General features: G+C 51.7%; 1 protein-coding gene and 1 long non-coding RNA gene across 12 annotated transcripts in view; one reads left to right on the top strand and one right to left on the bottom strand.

The window, feature by feature from the left end:
* The window catches only part of Slc41a3 (solute carrier family 41, member 3), a 45,180-nt gene that overhangs the window by 19,705 nt on the left and 2,231 nt on the right, over positions 1–23,244 (bottom strand). Inside the window, exons 1-4 of one of the 11 annotated variants that reach the window (XM_006236871.5) lie at positions 22,196–22,625; positions 14,769–15,071; positions 2,069–2,176; positions 635–706 (exon numbers count right to left, since the gene is read on the bottom strand). In XM_006236871.5, coding sequence (XP_006236933.1) covers positions 635–706; positions 2,069–2,176; positions 14,769–15,041 — 453 coding nt within the window. In that variant the 5' untranslated portion in view covers positions 15,042–15,071; positions 22,196–22,625. The other 10 variants (XM_063286655.1, XM_006236872.5, XM_006236874.4 and 7 more) reach the window with 10 other exon arrangements.
* LOC134486815 (uncharacterized) lies at positions 21,458–21,864 on the top strand. The gene is made up of 2 exons (XR_010066211.1): positions 21,458–21,520; positions 21,650–21,864. It is a non-coding gene; the product is annotated as an uncharacterized LOC134486815 (long non-coding RNA).

Genomic DNA, 23,244 nt, shown 5'->3' with positions numbered 1-23,244 from the left:
TTTCTGCCTTGGGTACCATGGCTTTAGTTCACTGTGAAAAGGGCCTAAATAGAACTGAGCCCACGGAAGGGCTGGCAGGAGGAGGCACGGTGTAAGAAGGACATGAAGTTATCTGTCAAAGACTGAGATGGGACAGGGGCAGCAGGGGCAGGACTAACGGGGGATTTTCCAGGCAGGAATGATCCATCAGGTCCCAGGAAAATTAAGTGAAGTCAATTGGAAGAAAGCAAAGGGAAGGTGTGTCCACCTGAGGAGCACCAGTGACTCAGGGAAGCACGGTGTTGGCGTACATGTGGGAAGAAGCCCACTAGCAAACGCAGGGCATGACAAACGCTAGTACACTCGGCCCCCTAAGAATTTGGCTTAGAAAGCAGGCAGCGGGGAAGCTCAGGGACCACGGACCTAAAGGCATCTCCAGGCAGGTATGGTAGCTCCCTGTGATGCTCTTCACTGTACCACAGATAAGGTCTGCTGTTTAGATGTGTGGCCACATGTCACCTGTTCTCCAAGGCCAGGCCAGAGTACAGGGACCAGGCTCCCATGGTCTCCCTTTTCCCACCCAGAAGGTCGGGCCGCAGATCCACAGGGGAGTGGGAAGGAGAGGCCTTGAGGTGATTGATGCTCCAAGACTCACCTGAACCACAGCGAGGTTGCTGCTGATGATTCTGTACCTCTCCTGGCGGTCATCGATTTGCCCAGTGTTGGCCTAGCACACAGAGATAAGGGCAGCAGTGTCAGCCTGGCTGACGTGGAGATGCCAATCCTGGACATAGCCAGCCTCTCTCGGGAAACAAACCAGAACAGTTTACACCTTTCTAGATGGTGACCTACCTCCTCCGTGTGTGTGTGTGTGTGTGTGTGTGTGTGTGTGTGTGTGTGTGTGTGTGTGCGCGCGCACGCACATATGAGTGTAACTGTCTGAGGAGTTCAGAAGAGGAGGTCAGATTCCCGGGATCTAGTTACAGGAAGTGAGCTGTCCAGTGCGGGTTCCTGGAACTATATCTGGGTTTTCTGCAAGACTAGTGTGCTCTCTTAACTGGTGAGTCAGCTCACCAACCTTTTATGAATTGACCCAGACACCCCACCCCACACCCACCACCACCCCAAATGTGTTTATTTTAGTTTTCTGTGTACGGCTGTTTTGCCTGTGTTGTGTCTGTGCACTGTGGTGCCTGTGAAGGCTGGAAGTGTGTGTCAGGTTCCCTGGAACCCGAATTACAGATGGTTGTGAGTTTCTATGTGGATCCCAGGAACCAAACCCAGGTCCTCTGCGGTTCTCTGGGGGTCTCTGTGGAAGAGCACCAAGCCATTCAGTTCCTGGCCTGCCCTCTTTTGTGGAGAAACAGCTCTATGTCTATGTCTATAACTATGGTTGGAGATGCTGACGGTCTGCAATGAGCAGTGCGCTCTGCAGGTGTCCGTCTTCATCAGCTTTGGGGCTTTTTCTCTCAGGCCCTTGAACACAATATACCTTGAACACACTATCATCCTTTTCATGTGCAGGATGCCAAATGGCCACCGGAGAAAGGGAATACCCTCTGTATTACCAGGAGGATAACAACACAGCCCCTGGGGATGCCTGGAGGGGATGAGAAGAGCTGGCTGAGGCAGCTGTGGTGGCTACAGAGCCAAGTGTAGCAGCCACAAGGAGAGGGGCTGGGGGGTCTAAAGAACAGTGTGGTTAATGAGCACCTGAGAGCCCCTCCTTGCTCCCTCCTCAGAATCCTCCCTTGAAGCTCTACCGCCCACTGAAGCGTTCATGTGTATGTACCAGGGAGTGGGGAGTACGACCTAGGGTCCAGACGGCAGCATGCAGACTCTGGGGAACAGGGACACAGAAAGTCACAGTGAAGGCACTGGGTCACTGTGTTGGTCCCTCAGCAGCTCAGGGTGGCAATGGAAAAACAGTGCAAAAGGCTGGGAGGAGAGACAGGAACAGCCTGTGAGACACCAAAGCCCAACAACGCCTGTGGGGCAGAGACTCTAGTCCCCAAGCAAGCCACTGAGAGGGGAACATCCTGTCCCCAAATTGCAAGGGAACTGAGACATCCAACGGTCGGTCACTTACAGACGTAGAGAGTCGAGATGCCAGCGTCATTTCCAGGTTTCCCTTCAGACCAACAAGGGGCGGCACCAACGTCAGCAGGTCTTTAACATCTCTGAACACTGGCCAGTGCTGGAAGAGAAGGGAGAAGGAGATGAGGCCAAAGTGTTGGCACCGCTCTGCAGATGTCTGCAGAGAACCTTCAGGCAATGACCTTGCACGCCTTGTGAATCAACCTGGAAGAAGAAGTGTCCTAAATGCCTCATTTTATTTTGAGACAGGGTCTCTATACATTGCCCAGGGTACCCTGGAACTCTGTAGACTAGGGCTGGCTTTGAACTCACAGAGATCTCTGTCTCTGCCCTCTGCATCCTGAGTGCTGGGATTAAAGGCATGTGCTACCCCATAACTAACCTACATTGTTTTAAGTCAAACACAAAGTAGGACTTTTTTTTTTTTTTTTTTTGGTTCTTTTTTTTCGGAGCTGGGGACCGAACCCAGGGCCTTGCGCTTCCTAGGCAAGCGCTCTACCACTGAGCTAAATCCCCAGCCCCAAAGTAGGACTTTTTAAATATTAACCAAATCAGCAGCCGTGGCATCCACAGAGCTCCCCGCTGCTTCCTATCCTCAGAGACTGGGGAAAAAGCAGGGCTAGACTGAAGGCCAGTGCTCTGGCCCAACCTGAGAATGTGCTAGCCTGCAGCAAAGGTTTAACAGTTTTTGTAGACACTGAATTGAGTCACCAATTCAGTTATTTCTCCTGGTTTGGAGGCCTGGAGAACCTCTGTAGCACTGGCTGGTAGGGGCGCTTTGACGGGGTTGCTCAGTCACCACCCAGCCCGCTGGTGCCAGGGCTTTCCAGAACAGGAAAGGCCATTTGATGGAGACCCCACATCTCCTTCAGACATAGAAACCGTAACACCTGAAAAGGCGGAGTAGCCAGGATGTGTTGAGAAAGGCGGGAAAGAGAGGAGCTGTGTTTGTGTGATAGACTGAAGCCCCTGGCTGCTAAACACCAAGAGATCTGATTTAATTAAGTAGGACCTCAACGAATTAAGATCTTAAGGTTGTGGGATTCTAGGTTCTAGGCCTCAAGACAAATCCCTTCTTTTTGGAAGGGGGCCCTGGGCTCAGTCCCCAGTTTCCCTAGGAAAGAGAAGCTGAAGAGGCAGAAGCAGTCGCCTCTGGGGAAAGCAGGAGTCACGCCCCAGGCAGCAGTGGCTTGGAGGCCTGACGGAGAAGGACTAGTCAGAGGCTCTGTAGAACTCTTATCTTCGTATTTCTCCACTGTGGAGCAAAATGTAGTCTTAACGTGCATTGCTTTTTAACTAAGTCTAAACATTTAACCCTGTTCATAAATGTTTATCCTCTCTTGAAAATGACGTTTTTGCATTTATTTGGATCTTTCATACTATAGACATTAGTCCTGTAAGAAATACAAGCTATTTCCTGCTCTCAGATGAAGAACTACGTTGGAGGCAGAGGTCCACCTGCAGGGCCTCCTTATCAGTCCAGCTACTGCCTCCCTGTCCTCTGCAGCAGGGGCCTCGGGTCTGTGAGCAGCTGCCTATCAGCCTTGTGCACCCCTTGGGTACACACCACCCACACCTCATACAAACAGCCCTACCCATGGCCAGGGCTGTCTAGCACACCCTGTCCTTTCCTAGCGTGGCCTCTGCTCCAGCCCTCACCCACCACCCTTTGCCTCCCCCACAGCCTGGTGCACATTCTCCCAACCACACACAAGGCCAAGCATCTAATAAGCCCACATCAGAACAAACTCTGTCTCTCTTCCTTAAGCTCTCCCTTCTCTCAGTGCCAGGAACTCCTGACCAAGTTTCCATTCTCCTCCCAGCTCAGTGGAGGAAGGGGATCTTCGAATGGTCCCAGATCCTTGCTACTTATGCTACCTTGGGTTAGGGCTGAGAAAATCCTGGTCATGAAGTTGTCTGACGGCGCTGGCAATGGAACCCAGTGCCTTGCGTGAGCTAGGTGAGTGTTCTCTCCTAGGACTATATCCGGAGCCCTGGTCGTGAGATTTAAGCCACTGACTGAGCTTGTCAGGAATCACAGGACAAGAAGGAAGATGAGCTGGGACAATGTCAACAGAGACCAGCTAAACTTGTCCCTACCCTCCAAATTGACAGACTGCAGTCATAACTCCTAGGACCTGCAGACACAACTGTTTAGAGCCAGATAGGGTCCTCACAGAGGGGCTGAATTAAGAAGGCCATAGGTGGGTAATCCCCAAGCCTACAAGACTGGTATCTCACAAGCAAAAATTAGGGCACGGATATGCAAAGAGAGGTGACCATGTGGGGCACAGGGGAAAATGACTTAGAACGTCAACATTGCCAACACCTGACATCTCAAACTTCTAACCCCTAGAGCAGTGACAATGTCAACGTCTGTCGGGTACACTGCCTGGCCGCAGGTTCTCTACAGCAGCCCTGGCAGCCTGAGGCAGATGACAGAGAGGATAATGTTGATGTCCTGACCACCCTGATCCAGAATGGCTCTTTCTCAAGGCTTCTTTTGTATGCCCTGGATGTTGCTTTGGTCTGACTGATGCCCTGGGCTCGACATCCCCAGGATCCCACCTACCTAAGGGCTGTAAGCTGACCATACTGGAACCTCAACTCACCATTTCCAGACTGTCTCTCCCCTGGGCCTGTCTCCCTTCCTGCCCTCTTCCTGCTCTTCCCACCAGAATTTAACCCCGTTTCCTTCCCAATCTGACTTCAAGTCATCCTAACTTTTAAATTCTTCTACTGATCTCCCAAACACGTTAAAGATGTCTATCCTGACATGGGTGGGGTAGGAGTGTGCATGGGGCCAGGGAGAGGGGGAGGTAGCCTGTGGTACTGGGGGAGAACCTCCCTTGCTTTCTCCTCCCCCACATTGTTGACACTGCCGCCAGGACTGAGCCTTGTGACATAAATATAATCACATCACCCAGTCACTTCTGGCCCTGCACTGCCAGTCCCACGCCTGAGTATACTCCCAACTCCGGTCTTTAAACTTGTTCAAGAATGTGGCTGTCACATCATACTTCATGCACAGCCAAACACCAGTACAGGCTGTCAGAGGGAGGGCCCTTCTGGACAGGATGTCTGGGCAGTGGTTAGATTGGTGTCCCCTCCTGTATTTCACCATGCAGTATGCACCAACCAGACAGTTAGCATGACTATGCTAAAACTCCAGCAACACAAAGGCAACACTCACTCTGTAGACAAAAAGCGGGGCCCCTTTGCCCTTAGCGTAAACTTCACCTCCTGGGCAGAGTGGACAGAGGTCCTCAAATCTAGCAGTGTCTGCACTCAGGACTCGAGCCACCCACTGTCCTTCCCTTCACAGCCCCCCAACCCCCACACACACATCCACAGACCCCACACAGGCCTCTTCCTGGAGTTTACTCCTTCCCACAGTGTGGAAATGGCCACATTGTTCTTCAAGGCCCATTCAAATGGTCCTGTCCTGTTCCCTCTGGAGATCCCTGACCCACAGGAGGATGAAGTTACATCCTCTCCTTCATACAGGCTGCCACACATCCTCTCCACCCGCTGCCTGGTCCTGACTGACAAGCCAGCCTTCTGGGAGCCTACAGAAACTGAAGCACTGAGAGGAGGGAGCACATGGCAGCCCAGGGATGGGTGAGCTCATGCCGTGTAGTTTGGCAAAGCCCAGTCTCTGAGGATTAGCATCTATGGCAGCCTCAGGTAGGGGCTGAACTCATACTACGCAAGCTCTCGAGGAACAGACTGATCCCAGTGTTCTGAGGACCCTGGGTCCCATTCTCTGAAGTGAACAAGCAAAAACCAAGTGCCCTGGAGTTACTGACATGCCCTCCAACTGTGTCGGGGTTATGGGGGAACTCAGTGGTATGGTGGATTCCATCCCCAGCACCACAAGTTAAATTTAAAAAGAATTAGCAGCAGCCTTACTATATGACTCCACATACGCATATTGAAAATAACCTTGGCAACCACCAAATTCATGGAGATGCAGCCCTAGCTCCCAGGTCGTTCAGACACAAGTGTTTAGAGACAGACTTGGAGGTGCTGAGTGGAGAAGGCCCTCCGTGACTGTTATCTCACAAGGTTAGGGGACAGACCCGCAGAGAGGGGATGACCTGCGGGGCACATCGAGAAGATGGTCCTAATGATCACCATGCCAACCTGACAGCTCTTTACCTCAGACTTCCAGAACCATGACAGCTTCTGATGGGCACCCTTCTTCCATGACTGACAGACACTTTGTCTAGTTTTCCTAAAGCAACACGTATGCTCCGTAACAGAGACTGGAGGTGACAGGCAGTGGAATTCACTCAACGATAGTGTCTCCTAAACCAGACTCAGCAAATGCCCCACCTTACAGGGAGATCTGGGGTCGTATGGGACTCCCATGCCCTGATTTCTACCTTCCCCTCCCTCAAGGAGCTATGTGGGGACTCTGGAGATAGGTCTGTCACTCAGCTTTGCCTGTCACCCAGACCCCAGAGATCAGCAGGCTCCTTTCCGCTTATGACCTGCTCCTCACAGCTCAGAGAGGCAGGTGCTCTCACTCTTCCTGATTTACAAAAGGGGAAACTGAGGCAGCAAGGCATTAAAGACTCCTGTACTGAGTAGTAGCCTTGCCTAATAAGCTCACACTTGGCAGAAGACAGAGGCTGCCGTGGGCTCAAGTGTCACTGCTGCAACTATTAAGGTGCCGGGAGCCCAAGGTATCTTCTCACCAGCACTGGTGCTGGACTCCAGCTCAGACTGGCCGCCCACAGGGAGCACCCTGGTTCCTGCCCTCCACCCTGTCTGTCCCCTCTCCCTTGGAGCCCTGTACGTACTTGGACAGTGTTCATCACCAAGCCAGCCGTCATCATGCCCAGGCCGGACAACAGTATAGGTATGGCGACCTGGCAGGTGGTGCTGAGGACAGATTCAGGGAGGACCCCATGAGGGGAGCGGGTTAGCTCACAGCTGAAGCCTCGAAGCTTCTTGCCCTGAAAGCGGAACTCAAGGCTGAGCTGAGTGACGACCATGGTTGGGCCCCGGTCGAGTCTGTCCTCTCTCCTCCCTGCCCTCCAAGGCTCTCTTCTGCAGAGGTCCACACAGACAGAAGCTTTCCAGGAAGCGCCACAGTGGGTCTCTGAGAGTCCCTGGGCTGAGGGCCAGAGCAAACAATGCCAGACCTGCTCAGAGCCTCATTCAGGAGGCTGCCGGTGTCCTCTGTCCATTCCACTGGTCAGGTTCTCCTCAGAGTGCAGCTGTGGATCTGCCGGGACCTCCCTCTTCCAGCCTGCCAGAGAGGCTTGCTGTCCCTCAGCAGCGACCTTGACAGTGTCCAGTAGTCCAGCCCACGCTAGCCAGGCTGGGCAGAGACACAACCCACATGGGCCTGGTCCTGGTAAGTACCCACGCAGAAGTTAGCACCACCCTCTGTGTCCTCTGCACACGTGCCATGAGCTGCTTTGCTCTGGCAGAGAAGGGCCCGGAGACCACAGCGCCAGGGTCACCCACCCAGGCCCATGTATGGGGTTCTGTCCTGCAAGGTCAAGGACTCTGAGGGACTGCAGGAGGGAAGTTACACCTGTCGCCAGCTCTATGCCGGTGTGCGGGGGCTCACAGCCACGATATAAAGCTGTGCTCACAGAAGAACTGGGGCCCTGCTTTCTCTAAAAGGCCCAGGAGACTTTATCCAGCTTGCTTCTGCTCAGAAAGATCAGAACAGGCCCTGCTGATCCCACCAGAGGGAAGGGGCCCAACTGGGAAGCTGCACTGGAGCCTAGGGATGCTGAGAGCACCCCTTTGTGCATGCCACAGGCCAGGAGCAGCACTTCCAGGCCTAAGAGCCAACAGAATACAAACTGAGGTCCCAGCCAGCAGAGGTCCCAAGCTGAAGGGCAGACTGGCTTCTACTAACCCAGAGTCCACCTTGGAGTCCTGGCCTCCCCGTCCCATTCCTACCATACCACCCTCTCGGACACCTTGCCTCCTCCTCTCACAGATCGTCCGTCCGTCTCATGCTCAAGTCCAAACTCCTTTATCTCCTCAGGCAGAACTTCCTCCCTAACCAACTACCCCCACCCACCCCAACCCGCCTGCCCCGGAAATCCTCAGCACTTCTTCACTTGCTCTCTTCTGCTCATTTGTCTGGAGTTTTAAGTTTGTCACAGGAGGCAGATGTGTGCCTGTAAACTTTGATCCCGGTGCTGGTACAGCCCTACCTCTCCTTGACCGCTTAGCCAGCAGCTCAGGGTGGAGTAGTTCCTGGGCTTCACTGTCTCTTGACACACTTGTGTTTGAAAGCCAAGTGGTCAGACCACACAAGGAGGCTGTGTGCAGGTGAGAGAGACACCTTGGGCCAAAGGTGCTGCCATTGAGATGCTTAAACTATCAGTGACCAGACTGGGTTGGTATGGGAGGTGACCCCAGAATCCTGTCCATACTCTAGATTTTCTTCATCGAAGATGCACTAGCCTCTCCATTAGCCCTCAGCCTCTTCACTAGCCTCCAGCTTCTCCATTAGCCCCTAGTCTCTCACCAGCCTCTCCCCAGCCTCTCTACCAGCCCCAGCTTCTCCATAAGCCCCCAGTCTCTCCACCAGACTGAAGCCTTTCCACAAGTCCCCAGCCACTCCATTAGCCCCCAGCCTTTCTCCATTAGGTCCCAGCCTCTCCACCAGCCCCCAGCTTCTCCACCAGCCCCAAGCCTCTGTCCATTAGCCCCCAGCTTCTCCATCATCTCCAACCTCTTCTAAGCTCCAGACTGTCCCTCCCAGCCTCCTATGCAGGAGCGAGTGCCCTAAACTCGTTTTTCATAGAAGTTTCTTCCTTAGTGCCTCTGTCAAGCCTTGTGCCCCAGTGAACATCTGCCAGAAAAGCAAGTGAGCCCAGACACCCTCACCGCAGTCACACATCCAATCTGTTGCCCTCAAAGTAGTCCCTCATCTGTCCCTTCAGCTCCAGCGTAGGAGACCATCCCAGTGACTTCTCACTTCGTGCCTGTGACTTCTCACACATCTTCCCTAACAACACTTGCTCTCCCTATCAGCAACCCTCATGGGCGTTCTAAGGAGGACCCCTAGTGACATGGGAATGGTGTGCAAGCAAGCCTCGCCTTCTGAAGGGACACCCATCCCGAGCCATCTCTGTTGGAGCACACGGCCATGTCACCCTGCATATCCTCGGAAGGAACTTCTCACAGAGCCTCTGTCATGCTTCGCTCCTCACACCCTTGGCTGGCCTCCACAGGGACTGTCCTTGTGGTCAGCTGAGCTGCCTCCTAATCCCTGAGCCAAAGCCCCACAGCTCCTTCCTTACCCAGAATCTCTCAGTGCAAACAAGAACCACAGAGGCTCTGTGGACGTGTGAACAGGAACACCTGGCCATCCTTCCCAAGAAGGGGCCAGTCTGGGCTGTCCTGCTATGGTCTGGGAGCAAGGAAGTCACTCTTGACCATGCTCTTCAAAGCCCTTCACGCCATTCACTGGACAGAACACCTCCCTGCACTCACAGCTTATGATACCCACTTTTTGAAAACAAAGAATTTAAGGCTCCAGGAGGGTTTGTCTTCAATCACAAAGTGTACTAACACTCAAGGAAAATAATGATCTTCCCCCTCCCCTTCCTCCCCTCTCCCTTCCCCACCCGAGAAGGTGTAGTTTAAAGAGAGAGCACATGCCCAGTGTCCACCTAGGCAGTCTTCCCTGTGGTCTGTGATCTGTGGCTTGGCCTGGTCAGTGTGGAACAGCAGAGAAAAGGCCTGCAGAAGCCAAGGCGTCAGCACACCGGCTGGATTGAGACGATCCCTGCAGGCTGGCACTGTGCTGGCTGGCAGTTAAACACAGAGAGGGGCCATCCCCAGGCACAGGCAGGACAGCCTTCTATGCTGGCATTAGTACCTTCCACAAGGTCACTCTAGCTTGGGATCATCCATCTAAACATTACTCATCCAGTTACTAAAACCCTCCCTTAGGGCTTAGGTGGTCACCTGTGGTGAGTAGGGGGATCAAGTGACCCTTTTGGCTTTCAGTGTGCTGACTATTGTAATGACTTGATTTTAGGACCATTAAGCTTTCAACAGAAGTAAATAAAAGAATGTACTCGTGTGAGAAACGGTACTTTCCCCGGGAAAGCTGAGAACAACACACGTCAACATGGCTTACTGGGTCACAACACAGAACATCTCAATGTGATTTTAAAAATAGTTCCAGCACAGTGGAAAATCTCATAGCCTGACTGGGAATCGTTCAGATCTGGGTCAAGCATCAAGTGGCTTCCTGGGTGACCTTGCACAGTCCTTCTGATCCCTGGGCCTCCAGCCTGTCCTAGAGTCCTGGACTTGAGAGACTGGGGTGGGGGTGGGGGTGGGGGAAATCAGCAACTCTCAACCTTTCTGTACAACGGCTCCCCCACCCACCCCCGGGGGGGGGTAGAGTATCAGCATGTGTGAGGTCAGGTTCTGTCCCTAACACGGTGGGAGGGGAGAGCTTGGGGGCTTTGGCATCACATCACCAATCCTAGCTTCCAAGACTGACACTGCAGCTGAACCGTTGAACTCTGAGTTTCCAGATGCTGTGCTCTCAGCTACCCTGCACCTGCGCGGATGGGTCAGCCGACCATGAAAACATCCCCACTGCTCAGACCTCAGAAGTCAGGCTGTATCCTTCATTGTCCTTTGTTTTCTGGTCTGAGCCAGCAGAACCCTGGGGGAGAAGGTGAAGGCTTCTCAAGTGCTCTTTAGATTCAGGCCTCCTCATCAGCATCTCCGCCAGGAGGCCTTGGGCATCTTCCTTCTCTCCCAGGCTGTGCTGGCATAGCTTAGCTTTTTTCTGTCTGGCCTTGTTGCTGTCTGGCACAGACGTGTGCTTCTGTTGTCTCTCCCCAGTCAGTCACGGAGTACCACAGGAGCATGACCTGTTTGTCTCTCTTGTTCACCAGGACCTTGTGGATGGTCTCTGGTTGCATGCACACACAGTGCATGTTACCAGAATGAGTGAATGAACAGAATGGCAGAAACAACAAGGAAAAATAACCTGGTCAGGGAACCCTGGGGTGTAAGTGAGCAGGAAGGCACCTGCCTCACGTGCTCATGGCCTAGTGCCAGCCTCAGCACAAGAGAGAAAGGAAGCCCTTTCCACAGGCAGTGGACATATGATGACATAGCACTGTCTCCAACACTTACCCCATTGTTTGGACCCATTGTTGCAGTAATAGAACCCCTAAGATACCTAGGAACACCCCTCCTCAGTAAGGTCCCCAGGGAAATGTCCTCCACAGTGAGGGGCCCAAGCCTGTCCCTGAATGATGGATTATCTGCTAGCCCAAGGGTCTTTCCAAGAAAGCTCTCTGCCTTCCTGCAGGAAGTGGCTCCCATCCTTCCATTCCACACGTATGCAGCGGCATCCCCCCTCCTCAGACCGTGAGGGTGGGAGACTAAGAAATGCTGTGGCTCTCATTTGCTCAGCACTAGGTATCAGTCACATTTCATAGCCTAAAGTGGAATTCCTTTCTCACCAGTGAGAGGTAGCCAGCCAGCCAGCCAGCCAGCCGCAGGCAGGAAGAATCCCAGGATGCCCTGGGGCACCTGCCCATTTCCCACGTTGTATTCACTGCTAACTAACTGCTAGAGACAGATGGGCGAGCCCACTGCAGTCAGCTGGAGTGGAGCCTGTTCCCCACAGAGCCCACCCTTTCTGCTCGCTCTCCTCATGTAGAGGCTCCCTTCTCTTATCCCAGAGCTGTTCTCTGTCTGCCGCAATGAGAATTATCCTGACTGCGTCTGCTAGAGTGGGGCACCAAGATCTAGCAGGGACTCCCTGACGCTGTCAAGGTGGCTCAAGTTAAGGGTTTCATTAAGCCCGGGCTTACCGATTTGGTTGGATTAGCTGGCAGCAAGCCCTGGGGTCCTCCATTCTCCCCACATTCCCACCAGATTGGTTGGTTTGTTTGTTTGAGACAGGGTTTCTCAGTGTAACAGTCCTGGCTGTCCTAGAACTTGTTCTGTAGACCAGACTGGCCTCTAACTAGAGATTCACCTGCCTCTGCCTCTCAAGTGAGAGGATTAAAGGCCTTTGTCACCAGATTTTTATGTGGTGTTGTGTGTGGTGTTGGCGATCCAAAGTTCAGTTTCCAGGCTTGCATTTTACCAATGCTTACCCATCCCAGACACTCTTTCGTTCCCCATTTCTTTTTTTTTTTGGTTCTTTTTTTCGGAGCTGGGGACCGAACCCAGGGCCTTGCGCTTCCTAGGCAAGCGCTCTACCACTGAGCTAAATCCCCAACCTCCTTCCCCATTTCTATAATAGAACCCTGGAGTCTAATTTATAAAGGGAAAGGGGTTAATCTCAGTGTGTGGTTCTGGAGTTCTGGGAGCATGGTGCCATCCAGTCAGCTTCTGGAGCTCCACAGGCTGCACTGTGTCTCCTTGGAAAAGCAGAGAGGGGAGGCAGGTGCATTGGATGTTGGAAATCAACTAGACAGGAAGCACAGGAAAGTGGAGGAAGCCAAACTCACTTTGTAACAATCTAGTCTTGGGATAACTGACCTACTTGGAGAGAACCACACTAATGTCTTTGTGATCCAATGTGCCTCGGGAAAGCCCCACACAGTTACATTAGGGACTAAACCTCACCAAGAGCTGTGGTGGGGGTAAACCACCTTCAAACACAGCAAAGAACATAATCCAGTAAGGAGGTGCGTGTGAGCAAACTACACCATGATGTACAAGGCTGCACTGAGACCCGGTCCCCAGTATTCCTGCCACCCTCCATGACGCTTTTATCCAACTCCTCCTGCTGTACTGGACACGGAACCTAACACCACAACCATGGGCTTCTTGGCAGATTCCACATAAATGAGTCAGGTGCCCTGTGGCACCAGGAACAGTAGTGAGGAACAGCGAGGGGCCTGGGTCAAGCAGCCACTCAGGCAGTGAGAAGAAAAACACCCGTAGCCTCAGGAGAGACAGGTCCTGGACCACAGAAGCTGTGAGCTTTTTAGGAAGTATGGCACTGTAATCTGCTGAACTTTAGGCAGCAATCGAAATTCACACATGAAATACAGTGGGTGTGTATGTGCGTATGTGCGTATGTGTGTGTGTGTGTGTGTGTGTGTTTGTATGTGTGTGGTGTGTGTGTGTATATGTGTATGTGTGCTGTGTGAGTGTACGGGTGTGTATGTATGTGTGCTGTGTGTGTGGTGTGTGTGTGTGTATGTATGTGTGGTATGTGTGTGTATATGGTGTGTGTGTGTGCATGTGTGTGTGGTGTGTGTGTATGTATGTATGGGGTGTGTGTGTGGTGTGTGTGTATGTGGTGTGTGTGTGTATATGTGTGTGGTGTGTGTGTATGTGTGGTGTGTGTGTATGTATGTGTGATGTGTGTGTGTATGTGGTGTGTGTGTATGTGTGTGTGGTATGTGTGTATGTGTGTGTGGTGTGTGTGTATGTGTGTGTGGTGTGTGTGTATGTGTGTGTGGTGTGTGTATGTGTGTGTATGTTATATGTGTGTGTATGTGTGGGGTATGTGTGTATGTGTGGAGTATGTGTGTGTGTGTGTGTGGTGTTTGTGTGTGGTGTGTGTGTGTATGTGTCTGTGGTGTGTGTGTATGTGTGTGTGGTGTGTGTGTGCATTAGTGCAATTGCTTGGTGGCCAGAGGAAGATGTGGCTGTCTTCCTCTAATACTCCTGGCCTTGTTCCTTTGAAACAGAGTCTGTTACTGAACCTGCAAGTTTGTCATTTCGGCTAGGACAGCCGACCAATGAGCTCCTGGGATCTGTCTCCACTCCCCAATTCTAGGGTTATGTGAATTGTAAGTGCATCTTTAGCTGTGCCCAGCTTCTGCAGGTCTTCACTCTCACACATGGAGCTGCCTCCCTGTCCCCTGGCAGACTGTCAACACCAGAAAGGCTGGCAATGATCTGCCCACAGGCATTGGGAGATGGGGCATTTCCATTTGCCCTGGACTAGGAAGGAAATTTGGTGACAGCCATCCAAGCTGCACACAGGTCCTTGGGCCTGGCAGTTCTCTTGCAATGACAGACCCATAGACTGCCTCAGGTGTATGGGACATGGCTAAGGGTCACTCATGGAAGCATTTGGTAGTGATGTTATGTTAGGCTGTTGCTATGGGCAACTGTGTCCCTCTGGGTGCATTTGTGTAAGTCTTGGTCTTCCACACCTCAGAGTGTGACTATTTCTGGAGACAGGGTCTTTAACAGGAAAGTAACAGGAGGTCATTAGCACAGACCTAATACAGCAGGACTGGCACCCATGAGAAGAAAAGGAGATAGAGAGGGAAGATAAACAGAGGCCTCAGAGGAAAACCACCTTGCAACACCTTGCCATTGGCCTTCCAGTCTCTGCAATGGAAATGAACTTGCTTTCTGCTCCTTACTCTCTCATAGAACAAATGAGACAGGATGTGGTCCAGTGAATCTGTATCTGTATCTGTATCTGTATCTGTATCTGTATCTGCATCTGCATCTGCATCTGCATCTGCATCTGCATCTGCATCTGCATCTGCATCTGCATCTGTGTCTGCATCAGCATCTGTATCTGTATCTGTAGGGTGGGGCCTAAGTTCCATGAGCCCAGTCACTGTCTTACTGTGCCTAACTTGGGTTAAGCTTAAAGAATCTCACCCAATACATGGAAAACATGGTATGCCCAGAGGATTCCCAACCCTCCACTCCTCAGGTTCCCCTTCCCCGAGGTAACTGTATCTTACCTGGAAATAGTTGAGAAGCAAGCCAGCCCAGGACAGCCCCAGGCCTGCAAGCAGGAAGGGTATTACCACTTGAAAACCAATGATCATGGCAGTCTCCCTGCTGGACTGGACCTCCAGTGATTTAGCATCCACGCATTGGCTCTCGGAGATCCCCGGATGTCCATCTTCGGAAGCCTCTGGGAGTCTTCCTGCATTGTGGCTGGGTGGTGGCCCCAGCTCCTTTGGCCTGCCACAGCCTTCCAGTCTCCGCTGTCGGGCCTCTGTCCCTTCCATCAGCACACGGCTGAGCCCAGCAGCCCTGACCTGGGAGACACAAAAGGACAAGACTGAAGGGCAGAACTCCTGACTCCCCCAGACCTCCTTAGACTCCATCCATCCAGCTAGCAGCCGCCATTCAGGGCTAGTTAGAGTGTGGCTTAGCCCTTAGCACACACCTTTAATCCCTCTGGGTGGAACACAGACTCACCCTTAGTACACACCTTTAACCCCAAACAGTGAAGGTAAAGTTAGTTTGTAGAAGGAGCCACCCAGGTTTGAAAGCGAGGTCTAATTGAGTGGCAGAAAAAAGTGACAAATCAGAGAAAGATTTGACAGAACAGGATAGGCCCAACTCTCAGGAGAGAGGAAAGGGAAGCTACCTAAGGGAGAGACAGACAGAACAGGAAGAAGTGAGTACAGTACGGGATACAGTGGAGTTCATGGAGTACAGCAAAGTTGAGAGGGAGAGTAGAGCAGCACAGAAAGGGAGAAGGAGGCGGTTTTACCAGGAGAGTTTTACAGACATGGATTGAAGAGAGAACAAACTAGACACAGGTAAAGACAGAATGAGCTAGAGAATGAGGAGGAGCCAGGGGGTTAGAAAAGATTGCTAAATTAGTTTGAGGCCAAGCAGAACAATTCAGAGGCCAAGAGGAAAGCCAGACTTAGCTGGAAGAGGGGTTTGAACCAGCCAGCTATACATCGGAAAGAACAAGAAAGGGTGAGCTTATTCAGCAGCAAGTCTCAAAGGCTGAAAACATTCTCGGCCTAGATTAGATTGTAGGGAGGCTAGAAGCTTCCAGGACTAGGTTAGCCAATGGAGGCAGTGAACCTCCCAGATAACAGTTACAACAGGAGGATAAGAGTTACAGCTTCACAGTGTCTGCCATCCAATGTCATATACACAGGCCTGAGGATTAAAAGCACCCACAGGAGGATCATTAAACATGCATTGGAGGTCAAACAACCAATCAAAAACCTGACTGGGCGCTGAGGAGGAACAGAACACTCATCTAGCATGCACTGGCTTCTATCCTCAATAGCAACATCCAACATGAATGAATGATGAGCAAGAATCGCAGTCAGAACCACCTTTGACAGCACTCTGGGAACTAAGCCAAGGCTTGTGGCAATCCGAGGGCTATCAGGAAGACTGTGACCTTCACCATATTAGTGACACTCCAACTCTGTCTTGCTGCCTTCAGCCTGGAAGATGAGTGGCTGGGAGGGTTGATTCTGTCTGCTGGTGTGATTAGATTAAGAAGTGTCCAGGGCACTGTTGAGGCAAGCCCTGCAGAGATGCTGTGTGTGGGCTGGGGTCTAAGGCTGGATACAAAGAGAGGAAGTTACTTCCTGCCTGTGTGCCTGTGTGCCCGAGTGCCTTCTACCTCAATGGGCTGTACCCACTTAAACCTGGGCAAAAATAAATATTCCGTAAGGTACTTCTATCAGGGACTTGTTTATAACTATGGGAAAAGAAACTTAAACCTCAGTTCTTCTTGAGGAGAACCAGCAAGCAGAGCTCCAGAGGAGCCCTTGTCCTTACGCCATGTGAGGTTTGGGGACACCCCTTCTGCTGACTGTCTGGAGACCTCTAGCGCTGAAAACCTCTGAAACAATAACAAGCCACTGAAAAGGTTCAAAAGGAACTCCACGGGGGCTGGAGATGTTCCAAGGTCATCTGGGAATGCAGTGGGGCTCACGTGCGTTCAGTGTTGGAGGAAAGTTCAGAAAATGGCTGACAGGCATAGGGTGAAAGCTGGAGGTGGGGGGCTGTACTAAGGGCTCTAGGGTGGGAGGGGCAGAGGGTACCCAGATTATCCCTCAGTGGGGACTGTGGACTGGGTGGTGAGACATAATGGATCACTTGGCAACGGGGACACACAGCACAGAACGGTGTTTGATAACTTCAGAAGTCACCAGGCAGCAAGGAGTGGCAGCACGCCCTCCTAATAGGAGGCTCTCCGTCCCAGAGATGGCTCACTCTTGAGAGAGTCCAGTTTTCAACAACGAATGAGACGTAAAAACTAATTCACCTCAACAAATATGAGACACAGAAATAAGAAAGTGCATCTCCAAAGAACTAAGCAGTTAACGGGAAGTGTCCACAAGGAGGAGCAGACACTGGTCTGGAGAAAACCTCCGGGTGGGTCTGTTAACATGTTTAAAGCACTGAAGCCCTTAGCCCAAACCGACAAAGCCGGAACTCCCCTCAAGCAGAGAACACAAGTCCAAGGCTGCAGAGTGTGGTCTGCATGCTTCTGAAGGCAGGCCATGACCAGAAAGACAGGCGGCTGTCTGTCACACAGCGCCTCACCAGGGTTCACAGGCACCAGAGGCTCAGGAGGAGGGAGGTGGGGATGAGAGCCAGCCAGTGACCCCAGCAGTCCCTCCTGGGGCTGAGATTTGCCCAGTACTCCAGAACACTGAGAAACGATGAATCACTGTTAGAGAATGTGTTGGCCCCTACAAGATAATGGCCAGGCTCACTCCATGATTCCAAAATAGTCTATCCAATGTCCCGTGTGGGACAAAAAAAATGTCCTCTGCTACATGCTCAGAGGACAGCCTTGTTCACAGCATCTGTGGGCTAAAAAAAGAACTTCCTTGTGAATGAAGCAGAACAACTTGAAGTATTCCAAAGAACGGGCCCCCTCCCAAGATTCTGGGAGGGACGATGGGTCCATAAGTTGGAGCAACGGGGGAAAAAACAGATAATGAGGTGACCATGGGACCATGGGAAAGCAGGGTGCTCTCGGGACACGAGTGGAGAGCTAAAGTGAGGGAACCGTAGGCCATAACTACCCTACAGCAGCTGAGTCAGCAGCAAACAGTAGCCAACACAGTGCGAATGAGATGCACGTAGCCCAGGCTGGGCTCAAACTGGATGTGTAGCCAAGGGTGACCTGAAACTTCTGATCCTCCTGCCCCCTCCTCCCATGGCGTGCTGAGACTACAGGTGTGCACTGCTATGTTCATGTGGCGTAGGGGACTGAATCCAGGGTTTCACGCACACCAGGCAAGCGCTTTACCGACTGAGCCACATGTGAGGAGGACATGTAAGCACATCCTGTATGTAAGCAGGAGCCAGTGAACCCGGCCAGATATGCTGGAACGAGAGTAAGAACGAGGCAGGAAAGCTGAACCAGTCTAGTGCCATGGGACCACCAGGCAGAAGGCAGCACTCATGGCTGTTGAGCATGTGTGGTCAAGAGAGATAAGCAACTTAAGAGGCCCCTGTTTTCTGAGAACTGAGCCACTAGAGGATCGAGCTACACCACTGGTGCTGAGTACACAGGAAACAACCAGCCCAGCCTGGGTCAGCACCTGTAACTCCCGTCACCTAGGAGGCTATGTGGGTGACCAATCCAGCCCAGGAATTCAAGGTCGGCCCAGGCAACACAGCAAGCAAGGCCAAATTAGCCCACCGTCACTCCTGGCTGACCACTCCTGGCACTGAGAATAAGGTCAGTCACGAATGAGCTTCGAAATGTACAGAGACCAGGTCATGATAGAGAATCAGGACTTTCCAGTCAGCCTGATCCAGAGAAGTTCCTCTGCATGTTTTTAGCCCATAATAAGCCATCTATAAGGAAACTTCTACCACTACTGCCCAGAGAGACTGCAATTTTGTCCTGCTTGAACTTGGTGAGGTCCCTAAAACTCTAGAAACACACACACACACACACACACACACACACACACACACACACACACACACACTAGTACTGAAATTATAGAAATTAAGGAAAACAGGAAGGATTTCTCTGTTTTTCCCTAGGTATGTGTGGTGGTGCTGGGGAGGTCCAGGATGCCTGTAGGTGTCAGAACCTCCAGTGTTCAAGTTGCTTACATAACATGTTACCTGCAGAAGGCCTAGGCATGCCTTCTAGTTGTGGCACTGCCCAACACAGGCTTATAGAAATGGCCATGGTTATTCAGTCAATATGACAAGCACATGGGTCTGCGGATATTCAACAGAAGCAGTTGTTTCCACTGAATATTTTCAGTTCCAAGATCAGTTGACTTTACAGATGAGGAACCCACGGATACGGAGGGTGACTGGATAGGCACTCCTATCACGACACTTGCCGTAGTGTCTCCAGGAGAATAATGTACATTCTTAGTAAAAACACTACTGTTTGAAGAATGTGGGCAATGTGCATGGTCTCATGTCTCATTTGCTGTACAAATCAATGTGGTGCAACCACCAAGAACAGCAGCGTATCACACCGGGTCAACACACCCAGTACTAATCTGAAGGAGCCTCCCTCTATGGGCAGGCACCTCCAGGTCTCAGGGACAGCAGCAGAGGGTTGCTTTGTTTTGGCTCCCTCTGCTGGCAGTGTAGAGCATGGACATGGTGGGCAGCCAGAGAGAATGGAAGAACCAAACCACACAAGAAAAGTAGCAAAATAAAAAATTATAAAAGAAACCCTTTTGGGGTTGGGGATTCAGCTCAGTTAGCAAGCCCAAGGCCCTGGGTCTGGTCCTCAGCTCAAAAAAAAAAAAAAAGAAAAAGAAAATGAAAGCCTTTTGATCCAAAACCACAGATTCAGACTCCTAGAGAGTAGGAAAAAAAAAAGTATGAGATCAACCCAAGAGTGTCAAAGTTTAAACATACTACAGGACAAAATTCTGAATGAGATTTACAAGACGGTCAGTTTAGGACCAGTGCGATTGCTCAGCTGGTGAAGGCGCTTGCCACCAAGCCTGATACCAGAGCTCAGTCCCTAGGACCCCATGGTAGACGGAGACTCTAAGTTGTCCTCTGACTTCCACAAGTACACACACACACACACACACACACACACGAATAAATAAATATGAATCTAATGAATTTAAAACTCTTAAAAGCCTAGAAGAAAATCTGGTTGGGCGTGACAGATGAAGGTCTGGCCTGTCATGGAGGTCCCCCCAGGGAAAGAGAAGCTAGAGCAGAGACAGCCAACAGCCACCTTGCTATAGCACCTTACTTCTCCACCAGAGGGCCCCAAGGCCCGTGCAAACAAAAGGCTGCACACCTGCCAACCGGTAGTGACCATTTGGCCTCACAATCCTCACAGAACATGCACCCAGGCTAGGGTGCGCAGTGGGGATCAAGTCAGTCCTCCGGCCTGGCTCAGCCTAGCAGTCAGCATCCAGCAGTCATCTGCACCAGTCGGAGATAGCCTGGCCCATCAGCAGGGACCTCCATCTTACGAAGGTGGCTGAAGATCCACTGGGAATGTTCAAGTGTTTAATGAGAATGGCATCACTGGTGCCATTAAAAAATTAAAAATTAAACAGGTGAACAACCAGGCCCGTGGGACAAGACAGAGGTGGCACCGAGGAGGAGTATAGTGGAGGCTCAGTGGAGAAGGGTACTAACCACAGTGTGGGATCCTAGGGTGGGCCCAGGGTCAGTTAACCCCTAAGTACACCAGTTAGTGTTTGAGCACCTTGAGAAGGTGAGAGCTATACACAAGCCTCGAAGCTCAAGATCAAGTGAGGAGTCCAGGAAACGTCAGTACTGGATAACAGTGATGAAAGACCCGCCTGTGGGTACGTGGGCCTTGAAAGGGGATGGGACAGGGCTGACTGACAGAGCCCTGACGAACTCTATGAAGTCTCCTAAGCTGGTCACAGGGGTGGTGTGTCATTCAGACACTAAACACTACCATCCAGAAGCCTCATACTGCCAGCGAGGTTGGCCTCAAACACAGGCCTATGAGCGCCTGTTCAGCATTTGGGTAGTAAACATCCTCTTGGGAGGCCCGGGGCACAAGCAGATGCTCAGTTGACTAGGACAGGGAGATTCTGAGCACAAGGCAGGGGGGCGGAGTTTCTGGGATGGAGGGGTTGCCTTTTAGATGCCCACTGGGATGGAGGGGTTGCCTTTTAGATGCCCACTATGTAGCATGAGGAAAGCACATCTGTGCTTCATCTCCTTGACTTTATAGAACATCCCAGAGGGCATGTACAGGAGCCAAAACTCAGGGTTCGGATCCCAGTCTCTCCTCCTCGCAGATGCTTGTGTGACCTTGGGAGATCGAGTAAACACGATCCACCTCAGTGTTTGAACAGGGGTGGGGGTGGTCTGTAGGACCCTGTATCCTATTGTACCCTCAGAGATTTGGGTTACCAGCAACCATTTTTGGTCCAAAATAATATTAAGAGAACATTTGGAGAAACAGATTCTGTAGGTTGTAAATTGTGTTCAGTTCTGAGCAGCACGGTGGGCTGTTTCGGTTAACGCCACACTGTCCTCCTAGAACATGCAGCATTCCTTGGACTAGTAGTCTGTCTATGCTGGGGATGCTGCTCATGGGCCAGTTACCCTCTCAACAGTTGTTAGGGCGGCAGTGCTGTTGGCCAAGCAACCCTTATTCTACTTAATGATGGCACAAGTGTAGTGATGGTGACAATTGTACCACAGTATGTCATTATATCTGACCTGCCTTAGGGTGTTCATCTTTTACCGTGTCTAGTTCACAAGTTAGGCTCTACCATAGGTATGTACATTAGGAAAACAATCTATACGTCTGGAAATCATTCCAGGATTCAGACACTTTTTGGGAATGTTTGTGCTTCCCTCCGGCAGGGGACATTACTATAACCTTCTATAATGTATTTCCTTACAGGGCACTTGGCCTGCCTCCAGGCCCCTCTGCACGACTTTACATTCTCATAATTCTGAAGCTACTGTGGTACCAGCGTGAGGCCAGCCAGAGTCGGGAAACGGAGTAGGACCATCTCCTAGATATCTGGGTCAGGCTGGAGAGGCTGTGTCTCTTAAGTGGCTCAGTGGCGAAGAAGCAGTTTGAAAACCTGAGTTTTTAAAGCTTTATAGAAAGGGTCTGGTGGACTGAGGTATCCTCTCAAGTCTGAACGACCCCGAGAGCAGGACAGCTCGCTGAGCCTGCTGAGGGGTGAGCAGGGATGCTCTCCGAGTGCTGAAGGAGTCGATCATGACCCCTAGAGTCAGGCACTCTGGGTTCATCACGGGCAGAGGGAGGGGGATGAGCGGGGCCGGTCCCTGCAGACCTTTGGAGCGAGGATGCCACAAACTGACCCGCCCTAGTGTGCCTAAGCCAGACCCTGCGCCCCACGTCCCTTCCCGAGGCCCATAGGCGCTCCGCTTTCCCTTGGCTTCCCCGACTCCCAGTCCAGCTCCTGCCCTCGCTTACCGGTCCTCTCTTGGCCCGCGGCGAAAGCGAGGCGGCCAGGCGCGCGCTGGACACTGTGGAGGCCTGCGGCGGGAGGAAGCGGGAAGGGCTACAGGCTGGCCAACCCCGCCCTGCCTTGGCGTCCGGACAGAGGGGCGGAGCCACACGAGGGGCGGGGCAGTGGGAGGGTCTTGTGGGCGTGGTCAATCACAGAGGTGGAGCTTGAAAAACCCAGTTTTTAAAGCCTTCTAGTAAGGGTCTGGCAGACCGAGGTGTCCATTTAACTCCCCAAGCCCCCAGCTTGGCAACCCTAGAGGTTTACAGTGAGTAAAGACAGCTCGCTGAACCAGCAGTAGGGTGTGCAGGGATGCTGTCTGGGTGCTGAAGGATCCAATGACACGCTTCAGAAGCCGGGGGGGGGGGGGTGGCTTTTGAGGGATAGGACCAAGGGAGAATAAGCTGGACCTGGGAGTAGGACTATGAATAGGGCGGGGCCGTGGATGGGGGCGTGGCTGGGAGGGCAGAGTAGCCTCCAGTAGCATATTGCAAGGGCTTCCCTCAGGGTCTGCATTTGCCTGTTTTGTTGTCAATCTGACATTTCTAGACGTTTCACCTTTAAACACTTGTGTATGTGTCATGAAAGTTCTGTCCTTCAACATGTGTGATGCTCTCACACTTATCAAGACTGGTAATTCTCAGTCCTCTGCAGAAGTCGCAGGTTGACCTGGAAGTTACTTCTGACTCTGTGGAAGGCTCTTTGCTGATTCATGAATCCTGAGCCCTGACTGGATTCTGAGTTGCCAACTGCATTTGCAGAAACCTGCTGTGCAAGACCTACCTACAAGACACTAGTTTTGAAGGCTAAATACAACAGACACAAAAAAAGTATGCCAAGGCAAGGGTAGGGCAGCCTGGTTCCTGGATTCTGACCTCAGCAAATGAAAGAACAAAACAAAAACAGATGCCATCGTTCCACATGTTAGGAGAGATTACAGGCTGGATTGCTTACTGTCAAAATGTACGGCTGAATTCTGAGCCCCCAAAGTGACTGCATTTGTCAACCCAGCTTA

Source organism: Rattus norvegicus, chromosome 4 (genome assembly GCF_036323735.1).
Source record: "Rattus norvegicus strain BN/NHsdMcwi chromosome 4, GRCr8, whole genome shotgun sequence".
In the NCBI taxonomy this organism is placed as follows: domain Eukaryota; kingdom Metazoa; phylum Chordata; class Mammalia; order Rodentia; family Muridae; genus Rattus; species Rattus norvegicus.
The sequence above is the reverse complement of the archived record's forward strand: the minus strand, read 5'-3'. Positions and strand labels throughout refer to the sequence as shown.